The sequence below is a fragment of the Oryctolagus cuniculus genome, chromosome 2, assembly GCF_051225735.1.
Source record: "Oryctolagus cuniculus isolate XC-2025 breed Fujian yellow rabbit chromosome 2, ASM5122573v1, whole genome shotgun sequence".
Taxonomy (NCBI): domain Eukaryota; kingdom Metazoa; phylum Chordata; class Mammalia; order Lagomorpha; family Leporidae; genus Oryctolagus; species Oryctolagus cuniculus.
Window position 1 is genome coordinate 197711740 of NC_142868.1, and position 25887 is coordinate 197737626.

At 59.7% G+C, this 25887-nt stretch overlaps 1 protein-coding gene across 2 annotated transcripts in view; it reads right to left on the reverse strand.

Annotated features, from left to right (window-relative positions):
* Positions 1-933: 933 nt before the first annotated feature.
* ASAP2 (ArfGAP with SH3 domain, ankyrin repeat and PH domain 2) overlaps positions 934-25887 on the reverse strand; it is a 168571-nt gene continuing 143617 nt past the window's right edge. Inside the window, exons 17-28 of one of the 2 annotated variants that reach the window (XM_051833312.3) lie at positions 20866-21055; positions 20316-20401; positions 18942-19057; positions 16599-16666; positions 14967-15080; positions 11992-12244; positions 9256-9387; positions 7780-7945; positions 5627-5676; positions 5211-5299; positions 4715-4837; positions 934-3283 (exon numbers count right to left, since the gene is read on the reverse strand). In XM_051833312.3, the coding sequence (XP_051689272.3) occupies positions 3209-3283; positions 4715-4837; positions 5211-5299; positions 5627-5676; positions 7780-7945; positions 9256-9387; positions 11992-12244; positions 14967-15080; positions 16599-16666; positions 18942-19057; positions 20316-20401; positions 20866-21055 (1462 nt within the window). In that variant the 3' untranslated portion in view covers positions 934-3208. The remainder of the gene's footprint in view (positions 3284-4714; positions 4838-5210; positions 5300-5626; positions 5677-7779; positions 7946-9255; positions 9388-11991; positions 12245-14966; positions 15081-16598; positions 16667-18941; positions 19058-20315; positions 20402-20865; positions 21056-25887) is intronic. The other variant, XM_051833314.3, reaches the window with a different exon arrangement.

Here is a 25887-nt window from a genome sequence, read left to right on the forward strand (position 1 = left end):
GTGAGTCAACTCTCAGTGAAGCTGCCTTCCTCCTGGGATGAACAGGGAAGCGCGTGTGTGATTTCACAGCGGGTAGGCTAACACCCAGGTCACAGAAGCCTGCTCAGCGACTGCAGACACCGAGGGCCTGTGTGACGTGAGCGCTGCCCCGGAGCAGCCTCCGGGAGACGCAGGTCACCGTCCTGAACTCGGATCAGACAGGTGTGGACTGACGGCCCAGCCCACACTGATGTGGAACAGCACTGAGTTCAAGACAGTAAACCCCTAAAAGTGCGTTGCCAAGGTAACATGCCAGGAGCCCACAGCCTGTGTCAGGACCTGGGTTCAAGTCCCGCTCCTCCACTTCCCATTCCAGCTTCCTGCTAACGTGCACCCTGGGGTGCAGCCGGTGACGCTCAAGTACTTGGGTCCCTGCCACCGCCTGGGTTGAGTCCTGGCTCCTGGCTTTGGCCTGGCCCCGCCCTGGCTGGGAGCATTTAGGGAGTGAACCAGTAGAGGGGAGATCTCTGATTCTGTCTCTGCCTTTCAAATTAAAAAAAAAAATTCACCTGAGAATTCGGAGAACCTTAAGAGATTACTGCTTGTGTTAACAGTGATCCATTTCAGGGCTCTCATGCCCAGCATGCTGTGTGCCTGTGTCATGGCGTAGGTGGTAAAGCCACTGCTTGCGACACCCGCATCCCATGTGGGTGCTGGTTCGAGCCCCGGCTGCTCCACTTCTGATCCCGCTCCTGGCTGGTATGTCTGGGAAAGCAGCAGAGGGTGGCTCTACCCACATGGGAGACCCAGCAGAAGCTCCTGGCTGGAGCAGATAGTAAATTTGCTTGCTCACTCTCTAACTATGCCTTTCAGATAAATAAAAATAAATCTAAAGACGGAAAGGACTGTCCATGTACACACTTGAGAAATGAAAACATTACAAATACGACAGTGTCCATTTAAAAGTATTTTTATTTTTTCCAGTCAAATGACTAGTTAACAAGAGTAAACTTATTAAACATGCTCTAATTATAAATCACTGCATTGAGGACAATGAAAATAAGAATTTAGGTTATACAATATATACAGTTGCGCTGCAACTAGACCAAAGTAATCAAGCGAATGGATTGAATATCATACATCTCAAAAGAGCGTTCGAAGCTGCGGTTCGCATCACCCACCCCTCGCCAGCTCACACCGGAGCGGTCGTCTGCACGCATTTCAAACGTTCTGAGTCAGCATCCCTAGAGGTCAGATCTGATGGAAAAGGGCACACGAGATGCCGGAGTCCTGCAGCTGAAGTTCATAAAACATAAACTTTAAATATAAATAGATATCTACAATGGTTTCCTTTCTCTGGCGCTTTTTTTTTTTTTTTTTTTTTTGGTAATTTGCAAAGAGCAAATGACTAGGCAAGTGTGTTAGCAGGGAAGTTAGTATAGTTTCTCTCCTATCCATTACTGCACAATAGCACCACCAAACTGTAGACTGGAAAAATATTTCCTAGATGTTTATGTACCAGTGAACCTGACAGACTAGTGTGTGGACTGGAGTTAAAATGTTGACGTGAATCAACTTCACTCTTAGAGGTCTGGCACCAGCTAGCCCAAAGGCCAAGACACGGATGCGGGAGCTTTGCTGAGACAGACGGGAAGTGCACTGTGCAAAATACATGTTTACTCTCTTAAATCGAAGAAAATTAACCAAATGAAGGGTTCAAACAACAGAAATGAGCAATTAGTGAAAATAGATGTAGTGCTTTAAAAAAAAGTTAATTACAGATCTAGCACATTTTTACCCAGAGCTTTGAAAGGAAAAAAAAACAATTGCTATGCAACATCATAAAACATTCCAGTTTGTTGTCTTCCTTTATGATAGAAATGAAAAATTACAACGCTAAGAAACAAAACAAAAACTCTACACCTACAAGGGACTTGCATATTAGCTGCTTCAGGCCAACGTACCATCGTCACAGCACTGACAGCACGCCGCCTGGCTTTCAAGCCTGCGCTACGGTTTATTCCTTCTGTTAAAAACCCGACCGGGCATCAGATGGCTAGTCATTCTCAAACAGTGCCGACGTTTCTAATGTTCCTACCGTGAATCTTACGCTCACAACTGCAAAGAGGCATGACAGTTCATGAAACTAGTGAGTTCTGATTTCATCACATACGACCTAATCCCACCCCTCCCCAAGCAGTCACGTTTAAATGCTAGGATGGCTTTACATAGTAAAACTGGGGTGTCGGAGTATTTCGTCACCCACGACCTACAGATTTCTGATAAGCTCTCGGTCACAGACAAGTGGACAGGGTAGCTACCGTTCCTGTGGGCATGTTCTATAAACACACGACACTAAGCTGAGGAGGCATTCATGAGCTAGGAGACGGGAGGGCAGGGGGACACACAGGACACGGCACAGTGCGGCCACCCGGTGTTCTCCCCGTGCGCAGCTGCCTTCCCGGAGGTGAGGGGCTCCAGGAGGCAGGAAAGCACCCAAAGCTCACTCCTGCGATCCTTCATCCTTGGTTTTGAGTCAAATTCAGGAAATGCAGGTTTACCTCCTCTCCAGGGACGGGAGGAGCTGCGTCACCTAGGCTGTGCTGGAGCACCAGTGGTTCTGCTAGCTAGGCTTGGGCACGACAGGTCACACACATGCAGGACACAGTGGCAGCTCCAACCCCAGGCCGGGCTGGAGAGGACACGGCTCCTGTGCCAACTCCCAGGCCGCAGGAGGCAAACGCCGCGTGGGTGTCCAAGGAACAGGAGTGTGTAAAGGTGAACTGATGGCATCTACTGAGGAAGTCCAGAGCCGGGCTGGGACCCCGAGGCGGCAGTTATGGCTCCCCAAAATACTAATTGCACGAAAGGTCCCCGACTCTGTAACGGGGCAAAGGGAAGCAGGAAGAACTAAAATCCCAAACAGATTTTTTGGTTGAGCTAGTTCTATAGATGTAGAATCTAAATCTTGATTACATAGTTAAAATAACTCTTCAGTTCACCTTTTAGGAAATTCAGTTCTTCGTAGTAAAAGTATAGCAATGTTTCATGAACATCACAAATTATAAAAACCACTGATATATAAAAGAAGTTGCCGTCGCGTTTGTCAAACAGAACGGAGAAAATGGGCCACCATAGGATTCACGAAGCCGGCACCCGGCGAGGGTGTTGGTGCCGACGACGGACTAGGAACACAACCGTTGAAAGGACCGCTCTCGCCGGCGGCAGTTCAGTCGGCGATGAAGTGCACGAATGACACGGGGAACGCTCCCTTGCGACTGGGGTCTCCGTCGATGTGGCCGATCTGGAATGGATCAGAGTTGGGGCGGTCACGGGGCTCCTCGAGACGGGAGGTCTGTTAGAAGGCTCCCTCCAGCCAACAGGTACTCAGGTGAAACATCTACACTGCTCCTGTTTGCTCTCAACCACGCAGTCATGCACGCCTCCCACGCACCCCACACGTGTGGACCCCAGTGTGGACGTGCAGGCCTGGCCCCGAACCCTACCCCGGGGAGCTCCCTCACCGTGTGCCTTGTCTTCCAGGGAATGAAGACAGAGGATCAGAAGGCTGTGGCTGCAAAGCCATCAAGTGCAGAGGGTCTGACTTGGCTCCATTTAAACTTTGCCAAGCATTTGTGGAAGGTTCGAGAAATCCACTTAATTTTGCTGTGGGTTAACGTGTGTAAATGACACCCAAGTGTGATCTCAACAACGTGAATTATGTGGGCATGTAAAGGTCCACAGGAAATGGCCAGAACACAGATGGTGGGGATTTTGTGAGGCAGGAGCGGGCCGTGGTTCTGGGCGGTACCCACGTTCCTCTCTCCAGCTCTGGAGTCTGCACAGCTGGGGGAATGAACAGGTGTTCTCCATCGGGCTCGGCCTGTCGTGTGTGGGCGTGGGGCCCTCAGCCCTGCGCAGCCGACGCACGGTCAGCAGAGGCCGCAGGGGCTCCCTGCAGGGAGCAGGGAACCAGGAGAGCGCCTGTCACGGCCCAGCCAGGGCGGGGACCCAGGACAGCGCCTGTCACGGCCCAGCCAGGGCAGGGACCCAGCACTTGTCATGGCCCAGGCTTCCCTGAGCCCCACCCAAGTGGCGAGTTGAACCGCTGGGTATCCGAGTCCCAGGACAGGGCCGGGCTGCGGCTGTGGCCACACGGCCGACTCTGCCAGGTGCTTTCTGCACGTCACTCCTGCGGTCACCCCCGCCTCCCTCGGAGGATGCTCACCACAGGCTGCCGCGACTCCCTGCCAGGCGCTGGCGCCAAAGTGAGACGACCCCGGTGCCCTGGCCGAGGTCAGCAGCCTGTTAAGTGGCTGCATCTGAACTCCGGGGTCGCCCAGGGCAGGCCCGAGCTCACCCTGTACCCGGGAGGACGCCTGAGCAGCCCACGCTCGCCTTGGAGCCAGGTGTCACCCGAGGCTCTGGCCTCTCGGGCAGCAGTGGGCAGCCAGGACCTGGAGACTGGGGGCCCTGGCCTGCGCTCTGGAGACTGGGGGCCCTGGCCTGCGCTCTGGAGACTGGGGGCCCTCGCCTGTGCTCTGGAGACTGCAGCCCGAGCGGCTGGAGGGAGGAGCCCCCCCGGGGGGGGGTCATCAGGTCCACTGGGAAGCCGACGTGCAGGAGCAGCCCCCCGAGAGAAGGCCAGGGGCAGAGTGCACGCTCAGGCTGAGAACCTCGCTGTGAGCAGGCGTCCCTGGCCAGGCAGGCAGGCCACGGCCCAGCCCCGACTCACCCACCACTCCTGGTCCTCCTCGCCGTCCACGACGATCACGTCCCCCTCGGAGAAGGTCAGCTCGTCCGGGTTGTCCGCCACACAGTTGTACAGCGCCTTCACCCGCTTGGGCTTCGCCTTGGTCTGCGTCAAGCAGGGGAGCGAGCAGAAGCTGATGTGGCAGGGAGCTACGCTCTGGGCCGCTCTGCTTCCGGCTGCTCTCGGGGGCCCAGGCCCAGGCCCGGGGAGACCCCAGACGTGAAGGTGGGGCAGGCGCACGCAGCTCAGGAGCCAGGGAATGAGGACCTGGGCAGAGCTGGGGAGCGAGGCAGCTGGGCCTGCGCCCGTGCAGGGGCCTGTGCTGGCGTGGGAGCGAGAAGAGGACCAAGCCCAGCGGCTGGCCACACCCCTGAGACCGGTGAGCAGCAGGCAGCAGCCCCAGGGAAGAGGGAAAGGCCTGTCTGTCTGTGCCCCACTGGCCAGAGCGAGGGGCGGGAAGGGAGGCATGTCTGCTTACCGCCTGTGACTTCCTGGGCATGGGCGCCGGCGGCTGCAGGACCACGGCATTGGACAGAGGACCCAGAGCTTCCGTTCCAGAGAGTTCTCCTGCAAAATGGAGCTGCGTTACAAGATGCCCTGGCACTCCTGGGGGCGAGAGGTCAGCACGGTGTCGTGTCTGACAGCAGATCCCCGGTGCGCTCATGGGGTGGGGAAAGGACCCTGAAAGCCAAAGAGCCTTCTGTCTCGGACGCAGCGTTCACAGAGCTTGGGGGCAGGCCAGTGTCTGGGCCCAGCCGTCCCCCCACACCTGCCCACGTCAGCAGGGGCCTCGGGCCCTGGGGAGGGCTGCCAAGAGACCACCTGGCTGGAAATGTCCTCTGGCTGGAAATGTCCTCTCGCTGCCCCCCAGCCCGGCCCACGGCAGATAATTACCAGGTCCCCTGGACTGGCCCTTGCTGGTCGGCAGGGTTGACTTGTCAGCCCTGTGGAGAAGAGAAAACAGGTTTCCTGCTGCCCGCCCCGCCCCGTCCCTCTGACAAGGGACACACCTGCGTCCGATCTGTAAATGGGAGAGGTGATGTCTGCAGGTGTCACTCAACTATCTCTTTTATTGGAAAAGAGAGTGCTAGATCAAGGTGCCCAAAACCAAGGTTCTCCCGAGGCGCCCTGTCCGTGCGTGCCTGCGACCCATGACCTGGTCTGGACAGGGGCTGGGCAGTAGCACCTGGCTCCACCACACCCCCACCTTGGGTCCTGGCCCTTCTGTGAAAGGATGGCCTGTATCTTAACCCTGGGTCCAGGCGGCTCTGCCAGGACTGCCCAGCCACCGCGCTCAGTGTTTTTTTTTTTTGTTTTTTTTTTTTTTTGTTTTTTTGACAGGCAGAGTGGACAGTGAAAGAGAGAGACAGAGAGAAAGGCCTTCCTTTTTTCTGTTGGTTCACCCTCCAATGGCCACCGCGGCTGGCACGCTGCAGCCGGCGCACCGCGCTGATCCGATGGCAGGAGCCAGGTGCTTCTCCTGGTCTCCCATGGGGTGCAGGGCCCAAGTACTTGGGCCATCCTCCACTGCACTCCCGGGCCACAGCAGAGAGCTGGCCTGGAAGAGGGGCAACCGGGACAGAATCCGGCGCCCCGACCGGGACTAGAACCTGGTGTGCCGGCGCCGCAAGGCGGAGGATTAGCCTAGTGAGCCGCGGCGCCGGCCTTCAGTGTCATTCTTGTCTCTGTGCCCTGCAGTCCCGCTGACAGGCGCTGGCGTGGCTGACCACGAGCTCAGGGCCACTCGTGAGCTGGGGGCCCAGTGTGTCCCAAGGCCAGCAGGCAGACACACAGCAGGAGGCCTGTGAGCTGACCTGAGACCTGGGCTGCCGGCAGCCACAGTGTCACCTGCAGCCGGTGTGACACCAGCTCTGTCGCGAAGCACGGGCCACGTATCAGCGAGCCCAGAGAGGCGCCGTCTTCCCGGAGCTAGCGTGGAGCCAGCAGGTGGAGAGACGGGGCGGGGCTGCAGCCCGGGACGGAATCCTTCCGCGCGTACTGCGGAGGCTGTCCGAGCTGCCCTGAGCGCGGGCTGGCTTGGTCGCCATCTGGGCTCCAGCAGCGTCTCTGGGCATGCATGTCTCGCAGACCCCGTCAGCCCTCGCCCCTCGCTCACGGCCAAGGCCTGAGCCTCTGGGCCGCGGCCGGCAGCCGTTCCTCGGAGGCCAGGCCGTAACCGGCTCTGTGGGCTACGGAGTCCCTGCCAGGGCACCCTGGAGGCAGCCGCGGCCCGCACACCACGGAGGGCGTGGCCGTGCGGCCACACTGCTCACGGGCACTGCCACCTGAACCTCGCGTCATCTGCACATGCCGGACAGTGGCCTCTGGCGGGGGGGGGGGGCGTTTGGTCTGCAGGTGGAGAGCCAGTTCCCGCGTCCACGCCCCACATCCCAGGGCTGAGTCTGGTCCCAGCCCCACTCCTACTCCAGCTGCCTGGCGGTGTGCACTGGGAGGCAGCAGGCCCCGACAGCACGCGGGACACCCCGACTGAGCTCCTGGCTCCTGGCCTTGGGCTGGCCATTGTGGTCACTGGGGAGCGAACCGGTGGATGGCAGCTCTCTCTGAATCTTGTAGACAAATTTCTTTAAAATGCTCTTGATTTGTTCCCAGCCATTTAAACACAAAAGGCTTTCTGAGCTCACGTGGCACAGGAAACAGGTGGTGGGACCAGTGCTCGTGCTAAGCAGAAATCCCACTTCATGACACACATGTAAGACTCAGATCCACTTTAAAGAAATGTGCAAGGCTTAGGAATTCCTGATGAATTAATTTTAAGACCTTTGAGACCTGGTGAACTGGGCACACGATGCCGGATCTCGCCATTCACGGTTCTGGAAGCAGGGGAAACTTCGGATGCTCAAACGGAAACTCAGTGGATAATGGGAAGGGATTTCAAAAAGTTCATGGAAAATGTGCTGTGAAGAAAGTGCAGGTGGACTGCGACACTCCTCTCTCCCGTGGCCTTCCGTGGCCTTCCTGAAGGGCTGGTGCAGGCCACCACCCTGAAGGCAAGAGGCCAGCAGGGTCGGAGGGGGGACAGGGCTTACCCGGGCGCTGGCTTCTTCTGGGGGAGGCGGCTAGGGGGCTGGGGCGGCAGGGGCGGAGCTTTGCTCTGCGAGACCCCCGGCTGGGTGGGCTTGCTGGGCTGGCTCAAGGCTTCAATCACGCTGGGCGTCCTGGCTACCGGAGGGGGTGGCATCGGGGTCAGGGGATCTGCGGAGACAGCAGAGCAGAGAACCGCGGTCGGGCTCGGCTCGCAGGGTCTCCCCAGCGGCTCCTCCGCACCGGCTTCCTCTGCGGGGAAAACCGGACTTGCGGGAGAGGGTGGGGCCCTTTCCAAACCAATCAGGAAGCTGCTGCCTGCACCTGTGGCCTGAGCCGCCCCATCCACCTCGCCGGGCGGGAAGGCAGCCCAGGACAAGCGCAGGAGACTGCACCCAGGGCCCAGCTCTGCGCCTGCTCTCTGCCCCGCGGAGCTCCTGCTGCCCGTTCACCAGGCAGCTGAGCAGGGGCACGGCCAAGGGCAGATCACCAGGACGCTCGTGGTACAGGCTCCATGGAGGGGAGTGTTCATCGTGGTCATCACCAGGGCTGCCGCTCCCAGAGCGCCTCCCTGTCCCTGGGCACCACCACCCTGCGCTGCCCGGGCAGGAGCGGGCACACCGTATTCCCTGCCAGGTTAGCCTTCTGGGGTCCAGAGACGGGCCCGGGGCACACCGACGGAGGCAGCTCCAGCACGCAAACCCAGCCCCAGGCACGCAGCCCAGAGGAAGGAGGGCGGCTGTTGGCTGCTGCGCCTCCCCAGCCCCGCGGCTGGACGGGGCTCTCTCCGCCAGCTCCCGTGTCCCTCCCAGGGCCAGAGCCTGAGACGTCTCTGGATCACGCCCCCAGCCACCATCCTGGGCTCGGCCGCCGGCGCCTTGCAGCGGTGGGGCCGGACGGTGCTTCACGGTCATGGTGTTACAGAGGTCGCAAGCACCTATGCCCAGGCCGTGCCCTCGACGCAGCAACACGCAGGGATGCTTGGTGCCTCCGTGCCAGGGTGGGGGGTGGCAGGCCAAGGCCAGGGCCAGCTTCACCGATGCGGTGAAGTGGCTCTGGCTGCGCACCACCGCCCCCTGCAGGAGGCTCTGGGGATTCTCGACCCCAGGTCGACACTGGAAGATTCACCCCAGGTAAGATCCCAGTGACCATCCCAAGATGCTGAGTCACCCAGTGAAATGGGAGTCCCGGGGAGGCGAGTGGAAGTGGAAATGGTGCAAATGTTTTGGGAGACAGGAAAAGAGCGAGTGAACCATCCCAGGGGTGTGGGGGGGCAGGAGCTGGGGTGGCAGCTGGAAGGGTCGGGGCCGGGTGGACAGCCGTGGCTGGCCCGGCAGCACTGGGCGCCCGGTGCCCGTCTGTGCCGTGGGTGTGTGGCCCGCAGCTCTCTCTCCCCAGCTGGCCGCCGGCAGCACCAACCCCTCCCCGCCTTCCAGAGCTACGAAGCCCCCTGGCAAGAAAGGAAAAAGGCAAAAACGTACTGGTAGACGTGACGCGGAGAGGGGGCAGCGGTGGGTGGACGGCTGGCGGATCTGACGAAGACCGCTGCCTGCTTCCACCGTCCACGCTTGCGGAGTTTGTCTTCCACAGGGCGTTAGCTGAGGCTGCCTGAACTAAACCCGCACACGCACGCACACGCACACGACAAAAACAGAAACAAGACACTGCGTTACTGATCCTCCCGCTTGCAAAGCGGCCGCCGAGACGCGCCCAGCCTAGCACGTGGAGCCGGCTGCGGAGACACACGGCACCAGAGAGGCTTCTGGTGCCCAGCGGGCCCAGCTGGTTTTCTCGATCTGACTGTGAGGTTCACAGAATTCCTGACTTTCTTTCTCAGTCGGGTTGAGCTTCCCTTACCCGAACTGTCTGGTCCCAGAAACAGTTCAGATTCGGGGAGATTTGGGGAGAGGAACGTTTGTATTGACTAACCAGTTCACCGTTCCTAATGTGAATATCAAATCTGAAAGGCTCCAAAACTCCAGTCACATCAACACTCAGAAAAAACACCCCCGGTCTCGTGCAGTGGGAGGTGAGCCCGTGAGTGACACCCACTCCCTTAATGGGACTCGGGTCCAGTTCCCGGCTCTGGCTCCTGACTCCAGCTTCCTGCTAACGCAGACCGTAGGAGGCAGCAGTGCCGGCTCAAGTGTTGGGCTCTTGCCACCCACACGGGAGACCCTGAACGCATTCCTGGCTTTGCCTCCTGGGAGTGAAACAGCAGATGGAAGCTCTCTTTTGTTATCGATCTCCCTCTAATTAAAAAAAAAAAAAGCTTCAGGTTCCGGAGCGTTGCGGAGTTCTGGGTCAGGGATGCTCCACCGTCCAAATGTTGTTTGCAGAGACACAGTTAGAGCCACAGCTGCATCTCCCGAGCATCTGCCGTGTTCAGGGTGTACGGACCTTCTGCCCTTCCCTGTCCACCCATGGGCCGCGGAGTGACCACAGTGGAAGGACAGCACCCGCCTCCCAGCCCCTACGGGGCACAGAACGTGTTAGTCAGACACAAGGGGAAGGGTGGTTCAGATGACCCACAAGGAAGACGGTGTTTCCCTGGTCTCAAGTCCTTCTGCCGCATGAAAGTCGCAGCGCGTCTACGCGTGCACGGGGCCTGTGTCTGAGGTCGCGTGCAGCCCACGGGGAGGGCTGAGCCTGATGGTAAAACCAGGGCCCGCCCACTCCCCGGAACGAGGGGAGGCCCACAGAGGGGGCGGCAGGCACAGGTGCAATCTACGCCGTCTCAAGTAGAAACGCAGCTGAGATAGAAACAGAAACGCGAGGAAAACACCCAAATCCTCCAACTCCAAGACTGCAGGAAAGCCAGACACTGGAGGGAGAGTTCACCCTTCCTTCCCTGACCCAACAGAACAAAGCCCCATCTGCCCTTGCCAGGACACACGCAGTGAGAGCCGCTCTGGGGTGAGCATGACCACTGCTTACGACATGGGCCTTGCAGAGCCAGCCTGTCCCCAGGCTGCAGGGGCGTGGTGGCAGGAGGCACTGGGACAGCCCCAGCAGGACCCCACGCAGCCTGGGGAGGCCAGTGGGGAGGAGGCAGCTCTGTGAGGGAGCCTGCAGCTGCCTTTCTCGGGACGACCTCCTCAAGCCTGGGTGCAGACACGGGTCTGGGATGTGGGGCACCTGGGGGCGGGGGCCAGGGGAGCACGTGGGTCTCGGGACACGGTGGGTGCCAGGTCTGCTCCCAGCGGGTGCTGCTGGGGCGGGCGACTCAGGGACTGCAGGGTCATCAGTCCCCTCTCTGGGCCTCCCTGGAGGCCGGGGCAGCGCCGCGTGGAGTCCCCGAGAGGGCTAGGCCCAGCCACCCTGCCCAGTCACAAGGCTGTGTGCTGGCTTGCAGCCCGGCCTTCCAGCCACCTGCGACCCTGCCTCCCCTCCCCCCTTCCCAGCTACAGCCGCTGTATGAACACAATGTGAGTGGGCTTCGGTGCCACCAGGCTGCCCTGCCGTGCTCCCAGGGGCCCCGAACCCCAAAGCCCGAGCAGCCCCCTCCTTCACACAGAAAACCCTCCAACAGCCACTGCCCAGGGCCGGGGGGCCCAGCCCATAGCCGAACGCGCCGCTTGCCAGACCTGGCTTTGGGAGCATGGCGGCCAGCTGGTCTTCAGTACTGGGTGGGCTGATTAACTTTGGGGAGCAAAACCTCTCGTGACTGTTGGGGTCAAACTTGCTAAGCTGGGACGCAGCGGCGGAGGTGGGTGAGGCTTGGGCACGGAGCACACTGGTAAGACACACAGGGCTGACTCTGCGTTTCTACAGCGAGGCCAAGCTAAGTCCCCTACGTCAGTGCCTTGTTCACCTGGTGGGGACCACAGAGATAGGAGCCACGGCAGGGGCCCCAGGGTGGCCCGGCTGCAGGAAGAGAGGTTAAGAGGGGCAGGATCGGGGCCCGGGGAGGCAACGGGTGGGGCAAGCAGAGGAAGGAGGAGGTGACGCCTGTCCGCAGGTGGCTCCAGGGGCCGCCCACCACCACAGGCCGGTCGGCTGCAGCCCCAACCACGCGGTACCACCGCTCTGCCCACAAGAATCCAGTCATGGCACACTCACAAACACGATGGGGTCCCTCTAGGGAACACACAGACAGTAACTACAAAATAAGAGCCCCGGGGCAACCCCGCTGGGGACCACTCAGCCTCCACCTCCCCAAAGCAAAGACCTACCCTGCCTCGCGTGTGCGTGCAGAGGGCACCAAGAGGCCGTACCTTTGCCGACGTTCCGAGGGGGCAGAGGGGGGGCGCTGGTGGTGCTGGGGACTGCCAGCTGGGCGGGGGGCGGGCTGCCGCTCAGGATGGCGCCATAGGTCTCGTTCTGCAAGACGCTGGGCCCGAAGCCCCGCTGCTTGTCCTTGGCGAGGCTGGCGGCGTCTCTGGCCAACGAGGCCACGCTGGACGGAAGCTGGCCAGATCCCAGCTGGTAGAAGCTGACGGGCCGGTCCTCCCGCCGGTTGGGACTGGGCTGCGGACGAGTGGCCAGCAGAGGTGTGAGGCCAGGACACACAGGTCTCCCAGGGGGAGCGTCCGCCAAAGCGGGGAAAACCCCAGCCAGGCTTCGAGTGCCTGGGATGGAAGCCTGTACTCCAGGAAGGGCGTGCCCCACGAGCATCCCGGCCCCGCCCCAGCCCCGTGTCCTACTCTGCTTCCTGTCCCGGAGCAGAGCAGCTCTGGCCCGGCAGAGCTGGGTTCTCCTTAGGAACCACAACGCTCTTGAACTTCCTCTAACTCAGGGTCAGCAGACCGTGGCTGCCAGAAAGAACCTTTACAGAGACACACCCTCGCCCGGTCACTCACACGTCCAGGCCGCCCTGGCAGAACGTGGTAGTGCCAGCAGACTGTTTCAGGCACTGAACCCAAAATGTTTAGCGCCTGCCCCTTTAAGGGTCTGCCCACCCCTGCTCTGCTGGGAGGTCCCGCGGGGTCACGACCCAGGTAACTCAGATCCACCTCAGCTTTCGAATGTTCCCTTCGCTGCGGACTGTTCCTGAGCCGCACGCTCATCTGTCCAGTGGTACGGCTTTCTCTGCTCCGCCAGCCTGGCCAGACACCTCGCAGGGGCTCAGTACCAGCACCCCCCCCCCCCGCCACCGCCCCTCCTAAGACCACCTCTCAGCCTTGGCTCTGGCCGAACCACTGTTCACACACGGCTTGGGGATGCAGAGTTCTGCACCTGTGGCTCCTCACGCGGATTTTTTTTTTTAATACACTTTTTTTTTTAATTTTTTTTTTTAATTTTTTTTTTTTTTTTTGACAGGCAGAGTGGACAGTGAGAGAGAGAGAGACAGAGAGAAAGGTCTTCCTTTGCCATTGGTTCACCCTCCAATGGCCGCTGTCGGCGCGCTGTGGCCAATGGCAGGAGCCAGGTACTTATCCTGGTCTCCCATGGGGTGCAGGGCCCAAGTACTTGGGCCATCCTCCACTGCACTCCCTGGCCATGGCAGAGAGCTGGCCTGGAAGACGGGCGACCGGGACAGAATCTGGTGCCCCAACCGGGACTAGAACCTGGTGTGCCGGCGCCGCAAGGCGGAGGATTAGCCTAGTGAGCCGTGGCGCCGGCCCCTTTTTAATACACTTTTTATGGGGCCAGCTTTGTGGTGCAGTGGGTTAAGATGCTGCCTGGGATGCTGGCATCCCACGCAGGAGTGCTGGTTTGAGTCCCGGCTGCTCCACTTCTGATCCAGCTCCCTGCTGTGGCCTGGGAAAGCAGTGGAAGATGGCCCAAGTGCTTGGGTCCCTGCACCACGTGGGAGACCTGGATTGAGTTCTTGACTCCTGGCTTCAGCCTGGCCCCGCCTGGCTATTGTGGGCATCTTGAGAATGAATCAAGGAATGTGAGATTGTTTTCTGTCTCTCTGCCTTTCAAATAAATGAAAGTAACTTTTTAAAAAGCAAAAGAAATAGTAAATACAGACATTAACTGCTCACTGAACAAGAATAGGTCAAGGAATTTCAGAAGTGCCATCTATTTATCTGTCTATACCTATCCATGCTACATCAATTACTCATCCATCCATCCTCAAATACATCAGAACTTTACAGTCCTACAGGAAAAATAAAGACAATTTAGGGGCTGGCATTGTGTTATAGTGGGCTAAGCCGCCCCGGCAACACTAGCATCCCATATGGGTACCCCTTCAAGTCCTGGCTGCTCCACTTCTGATCCAGCTCCCTGCTAATGCACCTGGGAAAGCAGTGGAAGGTGGCCCAAGTCCTTGGGCCCCTGCACCCACGTGGGAGGCCTGGAGGAGGCTCCTGGCTCCTGGCTTCAGTCTGGTCTGGCTCTGGCAGCTGCAGGCATTTGGGGAGTGAACCAGCGGATGGAAATTCTCTCTATATATATAACTCTGCTTTTCAATAAATACATCTTTTTAAAAACATTTTTTAAAAATTTAAATTACAACAGTGTGTCTAATATGGAATTCCAGTTGTGTTAATAAGGCAATCTGTGTGTCTAAGGTGGCATCCCGAGCGTGCGTCTGACGTGGCGTTCCGACTGTGGCGTTCTAGCTGTGCTGACACTGAATGTTTTTCAGTGTCCCTCACTGAGCCCTGGTTGAGGGGAGATGGAAGAGGTTCTGCGCTAGGAGTATGGGCCCAGAGTCGCATCTTCTGCCCTTCTGCCCCGAGAGCCACGTGAAGGGGCCGGGCCTCCGGGGACCCAGCACGTGTGCCAGGCAGTGAGTGGTGAGGAGGGAGCTGGACCAGGGGCCAGAGCCCGGGTTCTCACCGCCAGGCCCCCTCTTGGCTTCAGTGTCCCATCTGATGAAGGAGGACGTTGGCCCGAGGAGCCGCGAGAGCCGGTTGGTGAGGGCAGCCGAGTCTTTAAAATCAATACACGACCGGGCCGGTGGGCGCGCTGGCCCACGCTGGGGGCAACCTGACCCTTTATGCTCCGAGTCCGCCGCCGAGGGGCGTCCTCTAAACCCCCTCTAATCAGAGCAGCTCCCGCGTCCCTTGGTGGGGAGGGCGAGCAGCTGCCTGATGACACAATTAGCCGTCCCTTTAACGAGTGCGGAGCTGGGAGACTCGAGACTGCACTGGAAACCCACTGAGGTCGGGGGAAGCAAGAAGCCAGCCCTGCCTTCTGTTGGGCGGGGCAGCTCCCGCTCTAACTGAGGGCTGGCCCCACCCTGCTGTGAAGGAAGTTCTCCGAGCCCCTCCACGCCGGGCAGCCCGGCACACACCTGCAACTTCTCGTCCATGTCGTCATCACTTTCGTCCAGGTCTTCGTGCAGCAGCCGCCACTCATATTCCACGTGGACGTGGGAATTGAACCTTCCAGACAGGGCCTGGTTCAGCTGGGAGGGAGAGAGGCGTGGTCAGAATTGCTGCTCACTCGCTCAGCCAGCTGACACCGGCACCCTCCAGGTACCCAGACGGGCAGCGCACGGGCAGGCAATCCGCGGAGAACGGGTCCAGGGGCCTGGGCTCTGGAGGCGGGGAGCTGCACTCTGCCCAGGGCAAGCCCATTAAAATCCCAGGGTCTGGGGTCGAAGCCCCTAAACCTGAGGCACAAAATAACCTTGAACCTCAGACCTGGTAACTCCTGGTAGGCGCTTTGTAAACTGTAAAGTGCTGTATGCTGGCAAGGGCTATCAGGCATGATAGCCTGGGGGCATCAACCTTAGCACAGCCGTCTCCTAATCAGCCCAGCCCTCCTCGGCTGGGCTAGAGAATGAAGTCCTGCAGGAGGTGAGCTGAGCGACTGTTTTCCTAACTCTCTCAAGGAAGGGAGAGAGCTGGATCCATTCTCAACGTGCAGAAATGGGTATCCTGAGGACCGGCGCTGTGGCGCAGCGGGTTAACGCCCTGGCCTGCAGCGCCGGCATCCCATGTGGGCACCAGCTTCAGTCCCGGCTGCTCCACTTCCGATCCAGCTCTCTGCTATGGCCTGGGAAAGCAGCAGAGGATGGCCCAAGTGCTTGGGCCCCCGCACCCACGTGGGAGACCCAGAAGAAGCTCCTGGCTCCTGGCTTTGGATCGGCCCAGCACCAGCCATTGCAGCCATTTGGGGGGTGAACCAGCAGATGGAAGACCTCTCTTTCTACCTCTCTCTGTAACGCTTTCAAATAACTAAAACAAATCTTAAAAAAAAAAAAAAAAAAAGGTAACCTGGTCGTAGGGCTGAAAGCTCCCTAGAGCCAGACAGCAGCTGTGTGACACTGAACGAGTTCGTAACCGCTGCAAGGGTGCGTCCTCGGCGAGCCCATGGGAATCACGGTGGGGACCGCGTCACGGCCACAAAGAAGAACTCGAATGGACTTCAGGGCCACCATGTGGTGGGCACAGAGAGTGAACGAGGCAGTGGCTGTGAGCTCTGGTTCAGCCTGCGCTCGCTGGGGTTCATGACCAACACTTCCACTGACGGAGCACTCACTGCGTGAAATCGCCCCAGAGGTCAGGGAGTGTCTCACAGCCTTGCAAACTGCTCCGCTGACCCACCGTGCTAAGCGCACGCCCACTGCTGACCCGGGGCTGCCTGGGGCCAGGTGGCTGCTGCACGCCCAGGCTGTCTCTTCTTCTCCGGCAGCAGAGGAAGACGGCGCTGAGCAGCCCACCCGGTGTGGGGCTGGTGCAGAGTGCGGAGCAGCCCGGGGCGCTCGGAGCACAGACGCCAGAGCACAGCAGCTGCGGGGCGTGGGCCTCTGCTCAGCTGCCCAGACGATGCCAGGGCACCGTCCACGCGCCCACCCATGCCTCCCCCAAGACGCGTGGTCCAGACTCCCCAGTGCGCTTTTACAGGTAGGGCCGAGTCGCGGCTCGTGCCCCCCGACACTGAGATCTGCTCGGGCCGTCCACACCAGCGGGGGCCTCACCAGCTCTTCACAGTGCTCGTGTTTGAGGCGCCTGGCGATGTCCAGCGGTGTCTCCCCGGCCTCGTTTGCTGAAAGTGAAGAGCGAGGAAAGGCGGCGTTACGGCAAAACCCAGCAGAGGCCTGACAGCTTCAAAGTAATTTTAAGAAGATACAGTAGGGGCCGGTGTTGTGGTGCAGCAGGTTAAGCTACGGCCTGCGACGCCAGCATGCCATATGGGCACAGGCTGAGTCCTGGCTGCTGCACTTCCGATCCAGCGCCCTGCTAATGCTGATGGGAAAGCAGGGGAAGACAGTCCACGTGCTTGGACTCCTGCCACCCACTTGAGACCTGGATGCAGTTCCAGGGTCCTGGCCTTGGCCTGGCCCAGCCTTGACCGTTGCAGCCATTTGGGGAGTGAACCTGCGGATATAAGATCTCGTTCTCTGTCTGCCTCTCTCTGTAACTCTGTCCTTCAAATAAATAGATGAATCTTAAAAAAAATTTTTAAATAAAAAAATAAAAATGATACAGTAAGATAACACTGAGTTAAATTAAGCACAGTTCATGAAACTGCAGCTGGTCTGCCCTGGCCGGGCTGGATTTGCGTTACAACTGCACAGAACTGCTGCAGAACACAAAAGGCAAGATTTTAAAAGACAAGGTTTGAGCTAATCACAAAAATGAAATGGCTGATGCAGCCAGTGAATTTAATTCAATACTCAAACTATGTCTTTGAATCCAATAGTTTGTTGTAGGGGCTGGCGCTGTGACGTAGCGAGTAAAGCTGCCGCCTGCAGTGCCGGCATCCCATATGGGCCCCAGTTCGATTCCTGGCTGCTCCACTTCCAATCCAGCTCTCTGCTATGACCTGGGAAAGCAGTAGAAGACGGTTGAAGTCCTTGGGCCCCTGCACCCACGTGGGAGACCCGGAAGAAGCTCCTGCTCCTGGCTTCAAATCAGCACAGCTCTGGCCACTGTGGCCATCTGGGGAGTGAACCAGCGGATGGAGGATCTCTCGATCTCTCTCTCGATCTCGATCTCTCTCTCTCTCTCTGCCTCTCCTTCTCTGTGTAACTCTTTCAAATAAATAATCTTAAAAATCAAAAATAGTTTGTTGTAAATCTCTAACCAAAAGCAGTGTTACTGCAGTTCCATGCATCTGACTGGAGCAAACTTTTATGCCTCCTGCTAGGCAGTCTATAAATTTGAAATTATGCATTTTCTTCTTAAAAAGTCTCAGTCAACATTTAATAAGTTTTTAAAAAGAGCAAGGCTCAGGGCTGAGGCTGTGGCGGAGTGGACTAAGCCTCCACCAGCAGTGCAGACATCCCAAATGGGCACTGGTTCACATCCCGGCTGCTCCTCTTCCGATCCAGCTCTCTGCTGTGGCCTGGGAAAGCAGTAGAAGATGGCCCAAGTGCTTGGGCTCCTGCACCCTTGTGGGAGACCTGGAAGAAGCTCCTGGCTCCTGATCAGCTCAGCTCCGGCTATTGTGGCTATCTGGAGAGTGAACCAGTGTATGGAAGACTTTTCTCTCTGTCTCTCCATCTGTAACTCTACCTCTCCAAAAAAAAAAAAAAAAAAAAAAAAAGAGCAAGGCTCTCCATCCGCTCTGTGCCCCTTTGCTACTCTACCCTCTGCTCGACAATTCTTCTGGAACAATTGCTGGGGGACCTCCCCTCAGGCCCCTTCTTCCCCTGCTGTCAGCCAGGCCACGCCCCCTGCAGAGGGAGGGAGCCAAGCAGGAGTCAGGCTCCCTGGTGCAGGGACCGGGTGCAAGCGAAAGGGCAGAGCAGTCAACAGCGACTCCCAACAAACTGTCAGGACCCAGAGCCAAGCTAGGGACTAAGTCTGGCAGGGCTGCGGTAGCACGGCTTCAGGTCTGAGCCGGTCCCGGTTCCCCAGCCTCACCCAAATTCCCCAGCCCCAGTGGGCACAGCAAGGCCCAGTCTCTGGGAGCCCGACAGGTGAGCGCCGCCCACCAGTGCCCCTGTCCTGCAGCTGCGATTCCCTCCTCCCTGGTGCCCACGGGAGCTCCAGTGTCTGCCATGTCCAGTGGGCGGCGGGGGCCGGCGGGACCCCCGGCCCCAGGCGGGACCCCCAGACTCCAGACCCCAGGCGGGACCTCCGGCCCCAGGTGGGACCCCCAGACCCCAGGAGGGACCCCCAGACCCCAGGCCGGGACCCCAGGGCCCCAGGCGGGACCCCCAGACCCCAGGCCGGGACCCCAGGGCCCCAGGTGGGAACCCCAGGCCCCAGGCCGGGACCCCCGGGCCCCAGGTGGGAACCCCAGGCCCCAGGCCGGGACCCCCGGGCCCCAGGCGGGACCCCCAGACCCCAGGCGGGACCCCGCCGCTGCTCACCTATCTCGATGGAGGCCTTGCCCCGCAGCAGCAGCTTGAGACACTCGTTGTTGTCGGTCAGACAGCAGTAGTGCAGGGCCGTGCTGCCCTTGCCGGTCTGCTTGTCCAGGTTCCCGCTGCCCGAGAACAAGGGGGAGAGGAAGAGCAGTGAGGGCCGGGACCGGCAGCCTCGCCCCTTGCCCGTGCCTGCGGGCTGCACCAGGCCTCAGGAAGCCAGGCTGCGTTGTCCCACCTTATCTGCCAGCGGCAGGAAGGCCCACGCTCACCGAGCCCGCGGGCCCAGGGCTGCTCTGAGCTTCCGAAGGTTTGCAAAAGCTGCTTCCCCCAAGCCTGAAAAGGTGCCTGTGGCCTGTAGTCATGGGACAAATGTTTCAGCCCCCGGGGAGCAGTCTGCAGGCGTGGCCCCCGGCACGCTCTGAGCAGGGACAGCAGGCTCTGTGGCCCCGGGCAGACTAGCGGGCAGAGGCAGGACGTCAGGGGTGGCACCCGCTGCTCCCATTCGGACGAAACCATCCGAGTTCTCGGGGTGGAACCAGGTTTCCTCCCGTCCTGGCCCTGGAGAAGGCACATGGGCAGAGTCCATCACTCAGCTACCCGTGGACTGTGCTCCAGGTGCTGGGCTCGTGTCGCAGGATGGCTGTCGGACGGGTTTTTGCCAGGAGTCCGTGCCCCAGCTGTGAGGGCTGACGGCCCCACCCCGGGCCCCTCTCCTGTCTGCCCAATTCTGCCCTCCACTGCCCGTCAGGGACAGCAGGGGAAAGCAGAGGACACAGAACACAACTCCTCCTCCTCCATTCTCCCCTGGGGCAGCTGCCCATTCCACTCGGGCCAATGCAGCGGCTTTCACCCAGCACCTCCCCTCCCCACCATCACAGAGTCAAAATACACGCCAAACGGTCCTGGTGTCTGGCCTTGGGATGCCGGGCAGGTAACGCCCACGTGGGAAGGACCATGCGCCCAACAACAGGCAAAACAAGGCCCTGTGTCCTCAGAGCATAAAACAGCCTCTCAAGCGAAGCGCCCCAGACCAGAGCCCAGGCTGGCCATCTGGTGGCCCACGCAGGGATCTCTGCCCCCCTCACACCTCGCAGGACAAGGTGAGGAACACACCTGTGCACAGGTGCTGTCGTGGGCCCCCGACACTCGAAGTCAGAGCCTGCAGACAACACGGAGCCCAGGGTCCTACTCCCACCCTCCAGGGCTTCCTTGGAGAATGCCATGGAACACCCCGTACCTGGCCACACCTTTTCTGTCCCATAATTCCCGGTTACACCTGAACACGGGTGCTTCCTGGCAGCTTCGAAGCAGTGAGTCCTCCCCCGGGAACCCCAAGCACACGAAACAGACGCCTCCCTGTACGTCTGGAACACCCACCTGTTCTGAACCAAAAAGTCCACGATGTGGAGAGAAGTCCGGTCCACGGATCTGACGGCCAGGTGGAGCGCCGTCTCGTCCGGCTCCTGAAAAGCAAACACAGACCCTCCAGAACCCGAGAGCAGCGTCCAGTTTGCGTCCAACACAAGTGACACTCTACACGGACCTCCCCCCACCAGATGATCTGCAAACCCTGCTCCCTGGGGCTGCCGGGGCTCCCTTGGCCCTGGGGAACAGTCAGTCTCTCCTGAGCTGGGATTTCGGCCTTGGTCTGAGAACAGCTCGAGGTGCAGGAGTGAGCTCTGCCGAGCCGGGAGGCGTGAGGACGCCGGTCAGCCACGCGCACTGCCCACCTCTAATCAGGAGTGGACCCGAGATGCTCCCACCACCAAAGACGGGGGCTTCCTCATTCTGCAGCATTAGCATCTATCTAAGCATCACGCCACATCCTGCACATACACCTGGCCGTCACCTAAACACGCCTACAGAACACAGCGCCGCCCCCTCTCAGCCCATCATGCGGCCCCGCCCATTTCCCCCACGCCCTTACGTGGCCGTTGGCCAGTGGGATTTTCTCTGTGAGGTCCACACCGTCGGCACAGGCCTGGAGTAACCCGAACACGTCTCGGGCCTTGACGGCCTCGCACAGGCTATGAAGCTTGGCTGCGTTGTCTGCGTGCTTCTTGCGCGCGAATCTCCTCTCGATGTACTTGGCCGTGATGTAGTCCTTCCTTGCATTCCTGAAACCAGATGGACCTGTCATGAGGCCACCAGGCACCCACCCTCCTGCAACACTGGAAACTCCAGGAAGCAACACTGGCAACAAAACACACACACACACACACACACACACACACACATACACACTGGCAACACACACATACACATACACGCACACACTGGCAACACACGTGCACACGCACACACACGCTCACACACACACACATACACACCGGCAACACACACATACACATGCACGCACACACTGGCAACACACGTGCACATGCACACACACACGCTCACACATATTCACACGCGCTCACACATACACACACACTCACACACGGGCACACACATACACACAGCAGGCCCTCCCTTTCCTTTTCAGGCTCTAGTGGAAAAGGGGAAGGGGTGGAGGACTCTTCGCTGGCCCCCACCCAGTGCCTGCACTCAGGATGTCTCTAGGTGTGCACCTCAGGAACCAGAACCTGGGGGTGGTCCAGGTAACCCGGGCACCTGGATGCCCACTGAAGGCTGATGGCCGTGGCCCAGGTGATCCCGAGAGTCTCTGGAGGGCAAGAACCAGGCCGGGGCACAGAAGTTTTACCCACCTGCATCTCTCCGTGCCTAGGAATGTGTGCCCTCTCCCTAAGCGGCTGGCGTTCCTAGACTGCCCTGTCCCGACCTCCTCCCTCTCACCCAACCGACTCCACGCTGAGGGTTCTGGATTTTTCTGCAGCTGCCCGAAGTCCCCCTTGGACAACCTGCCCTCCTGAAGGGGTGCCCGAGCCCCTGGGAACAAACTCCAGGCAGAGAATGGAGCCAGCCAGCCAGGGTGAGAGGGCACCATCCCCACAAGGCCCAGACTGAGCCACGGCCGCGTCTCCACACCTCCCCCTGCTTCACGGCTGCCCTTGGCTGCACGTTGCTCCTGCACTGGCCAGCTGGAGAGGGAAACCCTGGCAGAGCAGCAGCTCCAGTGGGGCGGGCACCGGTTTCACGGCCCGGACGACCTGCGCTCTGACCTCGGGCTGCAGCCGGCCCACGTTTCTTCACCCCTTCTGTTTTGGCCCCTCCTTCTCATCCCAGCATGCTCCCTGCTCACTCGGCAGAGTCGCCAGGTGACTGCCACATTGAGGGGAGACTCGCGGTCCCTGTGGACCCCCCACAACAGGGCTGTGGGTTCTGGTCTCCACCGAGCAGCTGTGTGCACTGAAGCCCACTGGGGCGATCTGGGTTCTGTTCACTCAGGCAGCAAAGCTCCCCGGGGCCGACGCCATGTTACTCCGCAGGTTTTCCTCTCGGGATCTCCTGGCATGTGTGTGACACGCGGGAACAGTGCCATGACCACCTGTGCCCTGACGACAGGTGGTGTGGGACGGCCCACTCAACAGTCTACCGCCGAGGTCTCTCACGGCAGACGACAAGACTGCATGGCTGTCAAGTCTCATACACCTTCCACAGTCACTGTGGGACGATCACTACCACTGCAGGAGGACAAATGCATCTCCCTTCCTCGTTTTTAGAAGTGCACCATTGATATAGGTGTTGTGGTGTGGCAGGTTAACCACCGCTTGTGACGCCAGCATCCCACATGGGCGCTGGTTTGAGTCTCAGCTGCTCCACTTCCAATCCAGCGCCCTGCTAATGCGCCCAGGAAAGCAAAAGCTGCCCCAAGTGCTAGGAGACCCAGAGGGGGCCACTGTGTCCATTTGGGGAGGAAACCAGCAGACGGAAGCGTGCTCTCTCTCTCCCTCCCTTGCCCTGCTCATCTGGCCAGGGCTCCGAGGCCCTGAAGACAGTTCCAACACAAGCGTGGCCTGCATCTTAGCTCCACACCGGGCGTCAGGCCTCAGGAAGGAAGCCTGCTCTGCCTGCGTGGTCAGCCTCCTCCTGTGTACGTAAAGGCTTAGGCTCCGGGAGGAGAGCAACCAGCTTCCTACAGCGACACATTGGGTGTTCACAGGAGGGGCGTCCCAGCTTCCAATGACAACACATCGGGTGTTCACAGGAGGGGCGTCCCAGCTTCCTACAACAACACGTCGGGTGTTCACAGGAGGGGCGTCCCAACTTCCTATGACGACACATCGGGTGTTCACAGGAGGAGTGTCCCAGCTTCCTACGACACATCGTGTGTTCACAGGAGGGGTGTCCCAGCTTCCTACAGCGACACATCGGGTGTTCACAGGAGGGGCGTCCCAGCTTCCTACAGCGACACATCGGGTGCTCACAGGAGGAGCGTCCCAACTTCCTATGACGACACATCGGGTGTTCACAGGAGGGGCGTCCCAGCTTCCTACAGCGACACATCGGGTGTTCACAGGAGGAGTGTCCCAACTTCCTATGACGACACATCGGGTGTTCACAGGAGGGCGTCCCAGCTTCCCACAACGACACATCGGGTGTTCACAGGAGGGGCGTCCCAGCTTCCCACAACGACACATCGGGTGTTCACAGGAGGGGCGTCCCAGCTTCCAATGACGACACATCGGGTGTTCACAGGAGGGGCGTCCCAACTTCCTACGACGACACATCGGGTGTTCACAGGAGGGGCATCCCAACTTCCTACGACGACACATTGGGTGTTCACAGGAGGGGCGTCCCAACTTCCTACGACGACACATCGGGTGTTCACAGGAGGGCGTCCCAGCTTCCTATGACGACACATCGGGTGTTCACAGGAGGGGCGTCCCAGCTTCCAATGACGACACATCGGGTGTTCACAGGAGGGGCGTCCCAGCTTCCAATGACGACACATCGGGTGTTCACAGGAGGGCGTCCCAGCTTCCTACGACGACATGTCAGGTATTCCCTGGAGAGGCGTCTCAACTTCCTACAAGGACACGTCGGGAGGGGCGTCCCTTGCAACAGGCCTGAATCGCAGACACAGTTCTGGCCTCAGTGCAGATCAAACCTGGTGTTCCCTGCCCAGCTGCACCCCCCCACTCCGCACGCCTCCTCCATCCGGGGCAGCACAGGCCACTGGAGGGTGTCCGGCTCCCCCTTCGGCAGCTGCAGCTGCAGATGGCTGCGGTTCCGACGGAAGCTGGAAAGGCCACACGCCTTCTCACCTGGGAGCAAGCAGTCACTTCCTTCAGCAGGCACGGGGCTGGGACTATTTCTCTCGGTTGCTGAACCACCACGGACGGCACGGTGAGTGTGGTGGGAAGCACCAGCATGAGTAAGATGCCGTCTGCCAGAACAGCACCTCACACGTGAACACCGATGCCTCGTGGGACGTGGGGTCGAGGGTCTCAGAGCAGAGTCAGTGCTACGGGGCCGCGGAGAGCCGAGCCACTCGCCTTGACGGAGGCCACGGGGGCGGCGTGGTGTCACCACACTGACCTTCGTTCCGAGAATCAGAGGGGCGTGTAAACTTCCTGTCAGGGCTGCCGGGGCTGGGGGAGAGGTCTCAGTGCTGGCAGGAAGGATTCCCACAGGCAGTGTTTTCTTCATGTTTGTTTATTTTCATCTACTTGAAAGCCAGAGAGAGAGAGAGAGATCTTCCATCCTCTGGTTCTTCCCCAAAAGCCTACACAGCAAGGGTTGAGCCAGGCTGAAGCCAGGAGCCCAGAACTCCGTCCAAGACTCCCACAAGGGCGGCAGGGCCCCAGCACTGGCGCCTTCATCTGTGCCCCGCAGAGTGCACACACACAGGAATCTGAACTGGAAGTGGAGGAGCAAGGACTCGAACTGGCACTCCGATGGGGACACAGGCGTCCAAGGGGCTGCTTAACCGCTGCGCCACAGGACCCCAGTATGGACTTCTAGAATCTTCCAGCCCAGAACAAGCAAGCGCTCTGATCTGTAAGGCATCGCCAGTGCCTGGAGTGAACTCTGTACTACACACTCTGAGCGGCCTCACAGCACAGCAGCCGACAGGCTGAATGAGCAGGGGCACGCGGTGACCACGGGCAGGGTTCCGGCGCACCCCGGGAACTCCAACAGAAAGCAGACCGGACGGGCCCCTTTGTTTTCAGTGGTTGGAAGTCGCCTGCGTGGCCTCTGCCGCCCACCCACCGAGCACCCAAACCACACTGATTTCCCCAGTGCTTGGGGGTGGGGGGCGTGCGCTCCCTTTGCACGGAGAAGCTGAGCGAAGGCCTGAGTGCCTGCCGGGTCTGAACCCGAGATCGTCACCAGGGGAGCACGACTGCTAGCAAGCCTCTCGCCTGGCGTCGGAGACCACACGCATCCACCCTCCGGGACGCGCATGGCGCGCGGCGCGACGCCTGTCTCGGGATTCAGACACAAACTGCTTTCATGCGGCACCTGCCAAACAGCTTGCCCGCGACACCTGACACCAGGGAGAGCCCTGGAGGGACCAGGGCCCACGTGTTCCCGCAGGAACACCCGCCCGCCCGCCTGCTGCGGTATCCGCTTCCGCCACCAGAATGCAGCACAGCACGGGGCCTGCGGCCTCCGCTTCCCAGAGACGCGCCCCACACGAGGGTAGCACAAACCTGAGTCCCCAGACGCCTCCCCCGGTTTGTGAAACTGCTCTCAGAGACTCGCTGTCCCAGGAGGACCTGCCCCGCCCGTTCCTCAGGTTTATCCAAGGAAAACACCGTCTTCTACTCCAGTGTTCATTTCTCTTCCTATGTCTGTTTCCACTTTTCCCTCTCCTGCCACAACACGGGGGTCCACCTTAACCACCCCTAATGCAGCTGCTGTCTTTCTGTTTAACTGGCCCGGGGACCTCTCTCTCCTGTCCACCTCAGTCCACACCAGAGCACAGCAGGTGCCACCCGAGCCCTCTGGGCGTGGTCAGGCCCGCACACTGGACAGGGCTGAGGGTGGAGGCAGGCAGGACACACCCTGCCCGGCCTCGCTGTCTCCCAGCTAACTCAGG